The sequence below is a fragment of the Giraffa tippelskirchi genome, chromosome 14, assembly GCF_054371585.1.
Source record: "Giraffa tippelskirchi isolate mGirTip1 chromosome 14, T2T-mGirTip1v1.2.pri, whole genome shotgun sequence".
Taxonomy (NCBI): Eukaryota; Metazoa; Chordata; class Mammalia; order Artiodactyla; family Giraffidae; genus Giraffa; species Giraffa tippelskirchi.
Window position 1 is genome coordinate 60,965,148 of NC_137288.1, and position 11,462 is coordinate 60,976,609.

General features: G+C 40.0%; 1 protein-coding gene across 15 annotated transcripts in view; it reads right to left on the reverse strand.

Annotated features, from left to right (window-relative positions):
• Positions 1–969: 969 nt before the first annotated feature.
• Positions 970–11,462, reverse strand: part of ACAA2 (acetyl-CoA acyltransferase 2) — a 30,344-nt gene continuing 19,851 nt past the window's right edge. For all 15 annotated transcript variants that reach the window (XM_081562028.1, XM_081562026.1, XM_081562033.1 and 12 more), the window contains 5 exons: positions 10,412–10,587; positions 9,551–9,680; positions 4,759–4,829; positions 2,580–2,734; positions 970–1,387 (listed from right to left, as the gene is read on the reverse strand). In XM_081562028.1, coding sequence (XP_081418154.1) covers positions 1,303–1,387; positions 2,580–2,734; positions 4,759–4,829; positions 9,551–9,680; positions 10,412–10,587 — 617 coding nt within the window. In that variant the 3' untranslated portion in view covers positions 970–1,302. The remainder of the gene's footprint in view (positions 1,388–2,579; positions 2,735–4,758; positions 4,830–9,550; positions 9,681–10,411; positions 10,588–11,462) is intronic.

An 11,462-nucleotide genomic window follows, 5' to 3' on the forward strand; every position in this document is an offset into this window, starting at 1 on the left:
GAAGCTCACTATGTTTAGAGCAGCTTTATTCACAATAGCCAAGAGGTGGCTTCCCTTGTGGCTCAGCTGGTAAAGAATCTGCCCACAATGTTTGATCCCAGACTTGGGTTCAATCCCTGGGTTGGGAAGATCCCCTGGAGAAGGGAAGGCTCCCCATTCCAGTATTCTGGCCTGGAGAATTCTATGGACTGTACAGTCCATGGGGTCACAAAGAGTCAGACATGACTGAGCAATTTTCACTTTCACTTTCAAGAGGTGGCAGGAATTTACCTGCCATCAATGGATGAGAGAAAAAACAAAATGTAGTATAGTAGACTATATAATGGAATATTATTCAGCCTTTAAAAAGAAAAAATTCTGATACATGCTACAACATGCATGATTCTTGAGAACATTATGCTAAGTGCAATAAGCCAGGCACAAAAGGACACATTCTGTATGATTCCACTTAAATGGGGCATCCCTGGTGGCTCAGACAGTAAACCATCTGCCATACAGTTTGGGAGACCTGGGCTCGATCCCTGGGTTGGGAAGATCCCCTGGAGGAGGGCATGGCAACCCATTCCAGTATTCTTGCCTGGAGAATCCCCATGGACAGAGAAGCCTGGTGGGCTACAGTCCATGGGGTGGCCAAGAGTCGGACATGACTGAGCAACTAAGCACCACTTACATGAGGTACCTATTGGAGTCAAATTCATAGGGACAAAAAGCAGAACAGTGGTTGCCAAGGGCTGCAGAGAGGACAGAATGGGGAGCGGTTGTTTAATGGGTATCGAGTGTCAGTTCTACAAGATGAAAAGAGCTCTGGAGATGGACGGATGGTAGTGATGGCCACACAACAATGTGAATGTATTTAATGCCACTGAACTGTACGCTTAAAAACGATTAAGATGGTAAAATTTATGTTATATGTATTTTACCTCAATTAAAACTTTACAAAAATACAAGAAATGACAGGAAAGGATTAGCTGAAGTTAAGGCAGTATTTATTCCATTTCCCTGCAATCATATTATTTAAGGCATAAGTGATGGTTATTTGGCAAGAATACAATTCCTTTTAAAGCCTACTCTGGTTGGATTTCAGTTCAGAAATGCTGCGTATTTGGTACAAATTTAAGAGAATTTATTCTGGCATGGGCTCTTGTTTATGATAAATGGGTCTTTGCTTCACCATTCCTTGCCCAAACCCAGTCACTCTCAGTGCAGAGCATGGCTGGTTTTGCCTCTGCTCTGAAGGTCACCTGGTTTACTGTGGCCTGGTCAAGTCAGTGAGCATGGACCAGGGCAGGCTTTCTGCTCTCCTCAGGCTGTGTTCTCAATGATGACCGCAATTCCTTGGCCACCTCCAATGCAGGCTGATCCTACAGCGTATTTTCCACCCCGACGCCTGAGAAAGAAAGCAGTGGCTGAAATCTACCTGAATAAATAATGTATGGAATTAGATAATCAATTAAATAGAATTTATAGTGGTCACATCTGAATTATTCATTCTTGTTCAGCTCATCACCTCAATGTTTTCTCCAGTCCTCAATACTGGGGAAAAGAGGAGAAAGGATTTGGAAAGCTGAGTATTCTTATTTTAAAAAGTGTAGTAACAAAGAAGACAGAGGTAGAAACAAACATAAAACAGGAGGTAATTGGGATGGGCTGGAAGTTGAAGAAGGGGGAGTAAATATTAATATTTAGCCTCCTTGATTTATCTGTTTTAGATTTTTATGGACCTTAGAATAACCATAATTACTGAAGTTTGTCTGTATGAAAGGTCAGATAGTTTAGAAACATTTCATGTCCCTTCCATAAAAATTAAGACTCCTTTAAAGTACCGTCCACTCTAATTCTTCAGTCCTGATAGAATGACCTTGAAAAACCATCCAGGAATTATTTTTTGTGCCATCAATCACTCATTTCAACCCAATTATTAAGTGAAACAGGAGTCCTATTTACCCTAATGTCACAGGGAGCCAGAGTGATTTTCAAGCCTGGGATATTTGGTTTTGTTTGCAATTTTCCTACTAACAGAGCAATATGGTCCAAAAGACACAGTACAGAAGGGAGAAGCTCTTCTGTTAAAACTGCAAAGTATCAAACGCACAGAAGGCTCCTCCTGGAGCCCTGGAAACAGTGAAGGAAAAACTTAGACCTCAACTGTCAGTTTGCTTAGGTTTCTTAAACGACAGCATCTTGATCAGCACTCTGTTTTCTGAAATAACTGTGTCTTACTCCTGTAACTAGCACTAGAATGCAAGTGCCCTGAGACACAGGGCCTCATTACGGACTCCCTGCTGCGCACCCGCACCAGGGATGGGGCCACACGAACACTGGGCCCTCAGTGAACACGTGCCAAGTGGCTACGCTACACATGTGGGGAAGAGCAAGTGTCACAAGAGTAGAGGCACCAACAAATCAACTGAGTCATTAGTAAGGTCTGTGAAAAAGGGGTGCTCAAATCACTGGGAGAAAAGCAGGGCAAGGGGCCATGAGGAAGAACGGGAAAATGTTAGACTGTTCTGGGGAAACCTAAATTCATGCATTTACACAAAAGACAGCAAATTTGAAAAGCAACAATTTCTAGCACATACCTTAATTCATGAACCAGGTGTGCAGTAATTCTTGACCCAGATCCTGCTAATGGGTGACCCAAAGCAATGGCCCCTCCATTCACATTGGTCTTACTTGGGTCAAGATTCAAACTCTTTTCAACTGCCAAGTACTGAGGAGCAAAAGCTTCATTCACCTTTAAAACAATCAAAACACTTAATAAAAATCCCTATTCACAAACTTATTTTTAACTGAGAATTGTCCAGTCCTACTGATGGCTAACGCTCCTGTTTTTTCCCCTACTTACATTACCTTGCAATGTTATTTTATCTTCAATCATTCTTCATAAAGATAACAGGTTTGAAAATGGGTGGATTTACTAAGTGATACTTTACGTGTTAACACATCCCTTAGAGCAGTGGTCCCCAAACTTTTTGGCACCAGGGACCAGTTTCATGGACTGGAGGTGGGGGTGGGGATGGTTTTGGGATGATTCAAGTGCATTACATTTATTGTACACTTTACTTCTAGTATTATTACATCAGCTCCACTGCAGATCATTCAACATTGGATCCTGGAGGTTGGGGACCTCTGCCTTAGTACCTCAGTGATAAGGTACTAAGATCCTGAACTAGAGGCAATGGTGTACTACAGAAAACCCACAGGTTCTAGAGCCAGATGGATAGTTCAAATCTTGGCTGTATGCATGTTCTTTAAATTCTCTTGACACTCAACTTTCTTCACTGGTAAATGTGACTGTTGTAAAATTTTAAGAGTTATTGTTAACGTTAAATGAAATCATGGGTATTAAGTGTTTAGTGTATTATCTGACACAAGGAAATATTCAATAAACAGTTGCTCTTATTATTACTACTAACCCATATTACTAGCCATACTTCCAAGAAGAAACTGACGGACAATAAAGAATTAACCTTCAGAGCCAGACACCTGAGAGGAATAGTTACCATGTTGAAACAAGGCCAGAACTAAAAAGTATCATATTGTTGTATTACACTTAACAAGCCTGGCTAGGAGCATTACCTTATTTCATGTTTACAGAACTGTATTTTCATATGATCTTAGTGGGGAATTTTATAGAGAAGGAAACTGATTTTTAAAAAGGCAGCTTTTCCAGGGCTGGGATAAAAATCCACCCTTGTGTTCTTTCCTACTATATTTTGTGCTCTCCCAAGATGGTGCTTTACTTGTCCTTAGATCCAACATTTATTTTTCCATTTTATATAGTCATGAGGTATTGAGAGATCTAGAGTATATTGTGAAACTAGGCTTTTGAACCCAGGAAAAACTACCTCATGATCATCAGAAGTCTTAAAGACAATCACATCAGGGTATGGAGAGGTATGTCCTTGAGTGTTTATACATCTATAAATGCTGAGGAACATCTCTACAGAGATGACATATTTCAAGAGGTTTAAGTGTGAAATCTGAAGTCAGAAATTCAGTGGTACTTATTTGATAATACAAATATGGTAATTAAGCAGCTTAATTACCTAAAATTTTCAAATACTTCCCAAATGCTGAATGTATACAATCTATCTTTAAGCATGTTCTTAATCCTTTCTTTTAATTGTACTAAACATTTAAGATGCAATTGTTCTAAACTAACATTAAAGAAATCACTCTCCCAATAAGTCTAAGTTTCCAATGCCAAAAATTATGACAGATGCATTCCAAATCAACCCACAACTGTGGTGTAAAAGCCAAACATAAGTTTTGGGGTTGGGGGTGGCTGTTAACTTGGCACAAGTATAAGAAACTTAGATTTGGGATTAGATTATTATTTTTCTATTAGGTCAATTTTTTTTACCTGTATTTTTCCACTTTAATCCATAAAGTTAAAGTTATTTATTTCTCACCCATCTTAACTAACATTCAATTCAGTTCAATAGGCACATTAATAGTCTAAAATGTATTAATAGCAGAATCTTACAAGGTCATAAAAAGTACCCAAGAATTATACTTTAGTAGAGGAAGAAAGGCTCTTTGAATTATTCAAACATAAATAAAGCATTTTAATCAGGTAGGGCCTGATTATACGCCAACACTGGCATGCAATGAAAGTAATACTTGTTTAGATTCACATTATTTGGAAAGTTTAAAGGTACTAAAACAAAAAGACCTATAAAAATCAAACTAAAGCCATCTATGCTATAGAAGTTGATGGTTTATTTCATGTTGTGAAAAATGTAGAACACTTACTTCTACCAAATCCATATCCTTAAGACTCAGCCCTGTTTTCTTCAGTGCCCCACTGATAGCAGGGACAGGACCTATATAAGAACAAAAACCAATTTCATCTTGTAAACATCAAATTTCTCCTTTTTTACTAAACAGGTAAGTAAGGAGGAAATAATGCAAACAGTAACTAAAAATCTTGCTACCCTGACAACACACAATATTAAGTGATATGACAGTAAAGAAACAGAAAATGGAACAAGGATGAAAAGCTATTTATGCAAATTGTAGATGAGAGACTTAACATGAAAAATTCTACCATAAAGGATTTCAAGAGTTCAAACAGCCAAAGGAGTCACATGAGGTTTTGTATAGACGGTTTGTTAAAATGTATCTTATTTTTTTAACTTTAGTTTTTAAAAAAAATTTTGGCTGCTCTGCGCAACTGGTACAGGGATCTTAGTTTCCTAAAGAGGGATCAAAACCAGGCCACAGCAGCGAAAGCACCAAGTCCTAACTACTGAACTGCCAGGGAATTCCCATGTATAGATGGTTCTTAATACCAAATGCCAAGGCAAACTGAGTACTTGCCTGGAATACAAATCATATACATTCCCAGTAGAGAAGGGACTGTGGCTATGCTCTGAATTTTCAGGCCCATTTTGGACAAAAGGCAAGAAATAGCACTGGTATCCCCACACGGGCGCAGCAAGATACAAAGCTGCCAGGCACTTCAGGGAAAAGATAGCTAGAGCATGGAGATGTTCGTAACTCCAACAGCGGGCAGAGGTTTGAAATAAAACGTAACTCTCACTGAAGAAATGCAAATCCACCTTAAAAATCTTTGGAAATGAACTCTAAGTCCCAGATTTCTGATGATCACTAATGATAGCTCAGTTTTGTTGCTCAGTCGTTAAGTCGTGTCTGGCTCTCTGTGACCCCACGGACTGCAGCACGCCAGGCTTCTCCGTCCTCCACCATCTCCTGGAGTTTGCTCAGATCCATGTCCATTGAGCCGGCGGTGCCATCTAACCGTCTCATCTGCTGCTGCTCCCTTCTTTTTCCGCCCTCAATCTTTCCCAGCATCAGGGTCTTTTCCACTGAGTCAGCTCTTCCCATCAGCTTATTTTTAATATGGCTCATAACTTAAAGTAAATTGATATTTCTTTCCAAAGTATAAAAAATCTGGCTGCTGCTGCTAAGTCGCTTCAGTCGTGTCCGACTCTGTGCGACCCCATAGACGGCAGCCCACCAGGCTCCCCCGTCCCTGGGATTCTCCAGGCAAGAACACTGGAGTGGGGTGCCATTGCCTTCTCCGAAAAATCTGGCTGGGGATGATTATCTCCCTCTCTATCTGCCCTTAGAGAATAAACCTTCCATAAACGTCTAAAAAGAAAAACATGTGGTGTTTGTTAAATTCAAGTAGTCAAACACTTTATACCAAGCTTCACAAACATATGTAAGGTGAAATGGGAAATCAGTCTTCACAAGAAAAGCATAACACAATCTAAATACAGTAATTAATTTGGTCACCTAGTTAAAAGTTTCTTGGACAACTGTCTGTTGATGGGTAGGTCTACCAATAAACACTTTCCAATTTAAAGCATCAGTTCTATACAGGCTGCTGATTAAATACAGAATCTAATTCAAGATTCTCTTTGTATCTTTAAGACATTAAAATGGATGGATAGTCAATAGCAGAGCATCGATTATCCAGCATGGTCAGGGGATGCAGTACCCACAGGTGTGAAAGCTACACAGAACTAAAAGCTGAGGATGTAAAACCATTGTTCACACCTCCCTGCCCTCATAATCACAGTCGGCATGACTAAATGCATTAGTATTAACTTAGAATTGTTATAGTCAATTGTAACAATATGCTACGCTACAAGCTAATTTTTAAAGGACTGTTTCCCTACCACTTTGCTATTTACTGGGCCTTCAGTTCAGTTCAGTCGCTCAGTCGTGTCCAACTCTTTGTGACCCCATGGACTGTAGCACACCAGGACCCCCTGTCCATCACCAACTCCCAGAGTTCACTCAAACTCATGTCCATTGAGTTGGTGATGCCATCCCACCTTCTCATCTTCTGTCATCCCCTTCTCCTCCTGTCTTCAATCTTTCCCAGCATCAGGGTCTTTTCAAATGAGTCAGCTCTTTGCATCAGGTGGCCAAAGTACTGGAGTTTCAGCTTCAACATCAGTCCTTCCAATGAACATTCAGGACTGGCCTTAGGAAGGTATAGTAGTTTTGTTGGGAAAAGGACACCTTATTTCTAGTGCTGGCTCCTACCACTAATAGCTGTGTAACCTTGGGTACCTTTGGTGGCTACAAGCTTCTCATCCAAAGTGCTTTGGGCTCATTTTTAACCTGTTTCTTTTAAAGCATATCTTTCTACAAATGAAGCCCAATAACAGGTAAAGCTAGAGCTGTCCCAGTCGAAGAGGCTCAAAGTTCCACCTACCCACCCTCTACCACTGCCACTCATGGGGAGTTCCAGGGAGCACTGCTTCTCCATAACTGTGTCCTTCCTTGGAGCCATTAATTGCGCTCTTCAATTCCTGGCTTTCCACCTTTTTCTGGATCTGCACCTACTGGACAGGGCTAAGCATTGCTATATTTTGAATAACTGCATAACTGGAGAACAACTATTCTTAGAAGTTGGATTGATGAATCAATCCCTACCAGATACTCAACAATCGACTCTCCCTATTTATTCATTGGCCCCATATTACACCTGAGAGATGAGCTATCTAGGTGAGGGGGAGGACATCTTATGGTATGGGACATCTGACATACAGAACTCTGTCCCAACCCTGAGGAAAAATAGAATTCTTCCACAATGGCATTTATTGTATACTACAGGGCAAATATTCAGGCCCAAGAATACAAGGAAGAAAAACTACACTTTCTTGTTCACTGACCATGTCAATGTATCAGAAACTCTTAAGAGAGGTTAAACTGAAACTGTAAAATAGCTACTTATCTATATCAAATAAATATGGTCGATCATCAAAACCAGCTATACACTGAAAAACCCCCATATTCCAAGGTTTTACCTGGACCTGCTGGATGAAACAAAATCTTGAGGTGTACTGGGGTTATGGTTAGATTTTGATCATAATTTGGGGTCGGGAACTACTGCCATAGATACCAAAATGCTATACCAGTACACAGATGTTTGATTTGTTAAGGTACCTTTCATTTCTAAGACAAAAGTTGTATTTTGTTGACAGTGGGTAGCTGAAAGTTAATAAGTTTTTAAGACCATAATAAAGAAAAAACAAATGACTTTAACAGATGGTTGCAAAGCTTGTAGTGCTGGTTGACATAATTTACAACACAGTGAAAAATGACAAGGTATGGGCATACCAGCTTTCTTTCTAAGGAATTCTGTACAGAGATAAATCTCTCAAGGACATGGCAACAAACATGGCTGGTATTAATTTAGTCCCAAATCAACATAAGTGATTTTTATCTGAGTAGCACCTAGAGGCTTTCACTGAAGGACTTCTGAGAAGGCAGGCTGGAAACAGGTGCTGCTGCTGCTGCTGCTAAGTCGCTTCAGTTGTGTCCGACTCTATGCGACCCCACAGACGGCAGCCCACCAGGCTCCGCCGTCCCTGGGATTCTCCAGGCAAGAATACTGGAGTGGGTTGCCATTTCCTTCTCCGATGCATGAAAGTGAAAAGTGAAAGTGAAGTCGCTCAGTTGTGCCCGACTCTTGGCGACCCCACGGACTGCAGCCTACCAGGCTTCTCTGTCCATGGGATTTTTCAGGCAAGAGTATTGGAGTGGGTTGCCATTCCCTTCTCCGGGAAACAGGTGATCTCCCTTTTAATCTTAGGACCTACTTCAAAACCAATTTAGTGAGTCAAAAAAGGTCTAACTAAGTACATAGGAAAATCTTTGGCTCATCAAAAATCTCAGTCTATAACCTAGGGCAGGCTTTTTCTTGGGGTATCAAGGTATAGGTGGGATAGATCAAAGCCAATTTTATTTTTGTGAGGCACATAATTGGCTCCCTGTCTCCCCAGAGAATGATGCAGGAACTATTAAAATTCAGCATTATCTACAGTTCCTAGGAGTGTATCCAGCAAAAAAAGTTTTTTGTTTTCCTTCTAATTCATATTTTTGGAACCAAGACTATACATATTTGTAGGGAGTTCCAAATTGTCTCCTGCTAGTATTTTGCCAATTGAGATGCATTGTTTAGAATTCTTCATTTTCCTATTAAGTCATAGACAGGTCAGGTACATTATTTCTTTGACTTCCTGAGGCAACAGAGGGAAAAGAGCACTGGGACAAGAGACTTGGAAGCACATCCCCATTTCATCACTTACTGCTTTTGAACTTTACAAGACCATCCCCCTAAGCCTCAGTTTTTCTGTTCACAAAGAAATCTCACTTACTAGGGTTGTGGGAAGATTAAATGAGCTACATGTAAAATCATGTGTAAAACACCCAGCAGGGTCCATATCTTCTCTACTTCATCCCATGATCTCTCCCATCTCCCATTTTTGTCTGTCTTGTCATTACCTTGTAATGCATCTCTGTTGTTTACTGTGTGTTAATTTTATATATCTTAAATGGACAACATGACACAATTACTGCCCACAAGGAGCTTTCAAGGGCCTGGTCTCCCCATTGTGCCAGGCATAGCTTTTCATAAAGATGGGTTGTTTAAATGACTGATGACTAGTTTCCTTTTCTCCAAAAGTGACCTTGATGTGGCTACTGTTTCAGGAATCTGAATGCCAAGGAAGATTTATCTCCAGCAACATAACAGAACCAATTTGTATCACTACAAACTTACCAATACCCATGATAGTGGGATCACATCCAGACACAAAATAGCCCACAATTCTTGCCAGTGGTGTGAAGTTATGTTTTTTAACAGCATCTTCACTAGCTATGATAACAGCTCCAGCACCATCGGAAATCCCCTTGGAAACAAAAACAGATGATAAACTAGAGGGTAAAAGAACATAGTTAATCAAGCTTTGAGCTAATGGAGTGCTATTAGGATTATGGCAGCATACAGGAAGCAGCCCCATAATCTGGAACACAACAAGTAGTACTAGTGATAAACTGCTGGATTAGAGAGACTGTCTCAGGCACAGAATACAACCTCACTAAGGGAAACAAGAAACAATGTCAAGGAAAAGCTTATATCCAGATGTGGGTAGATTTAAGAAGAAATCTGATGAGGTGCATACATGAGGAAGAAAAAGTAAAATAACAAACCAGGTAGATTTCACTGTACAACACATGGAACTCGGCTCAATGTTATGTGGCAGCCTGGATGGGAGGGGAGTTTGGGGGAGAATGGATACATGTATATGTATGGCTGAGTCCCTTTGCCATTCACCTGAAACTACCTCAACATTGTTTGCTAGTTGGCTATAGCCCAGTACAAAATAAAAAGTTAAAAAAAAAAAAAAAACAGGTAGATTTCCTTCTAACATTCTGAAAAGACTAAGAAATTGGCAGAGTATTATATAAGGGCCCCCTAATTTATTTTGGAGTATGAAAACCCAAATTAACAGAATAAGAACACTACTAACTTAGGCTAAGTAAGTGAAGATCAGCATGAAAGGCATCTAAAAGATATTGCCTGATCAGTTTGCAGTCAACACATCAAGAAGGGTTCAGGGTAAGCCCAGGTGCTACCTACCGACGCATTCCCTGCAGTAACAGTTCCTTCTTTCTTGAACACTGGAGGAAGTTTATTTAACTGCTCCATGGTTGTTTGGGGCCGAGGATGTTCATCTACTTGCACTGTCTGTTTTCCTTTCTTTGTCTTCACCTCAATTGGTGCCATCTCATTATTAAAGTAGCCAGCATCATTAGCTAAAATAGTAGAAAGACTATTCATAAGAATAGGGAGAAAAAAAGAACATAAACTAGAAAAATGAAATCAAATATATCCTTCAATTTAATTTCTGTTCTGTCCTTTCCTCTTGGTCTACCTTAATATAAGCTTTTACTACTTACATAACTTACCTTGTCTATTGGAGGATTTAATATACTGTCACCCATGCAGATACATTCTGCAATATTACAATTTTGACATTTTATTTTACTACAATTTTTTTTATGAGGTACTGCTAGATTATTAGTGTCTGTCTGCTACCTACAGATGTAATGGCATCAAATGCATTTAATGCCCTTTTTTAACTTCTCTGGGTGAGGAACGAAATAGTTTAAAAAGTTACCAAGGTGCATTAATACCGATAGTCGACAGGAATGTATTGTACGCTTAAAATTTTACTAAGAGGATAGATCTCATGTTAACTGTTTTTTGCACAATAAGAAAAAAGGTTACCAAGTTGTCTGTCACCAAGTCATCTATCACTGAAATTTAATGACAGGCAACATGAAGAAATTGTATGCACTGTTATTGACACAGTTCTAAGTAAAACAGCTTATCTACTTCCAACCCCATTGACTGGAGTGGACGATAGTTAATCTAAAGTTTTAGAAATAGAGTAAGTCAGGAACTCATGCATGCTCAGTCACTCAGTAGTGTCCGACTCTTTGCAACCCCATGAACTGCAGCCCTCCAGGCTCCTCTATCCATGGATTTTCCAGGCAAGAATTCCTGAGTGGGTTGCCATCTCCTCCTCCAGGGGACATTCCCAGCCCAGGGATTGAACTCACGTCTCCTGCACTGGCAGGTGATTCTTTACCACTGAGTTATCTGGGAAGCCCAAGTTCGGAATAAT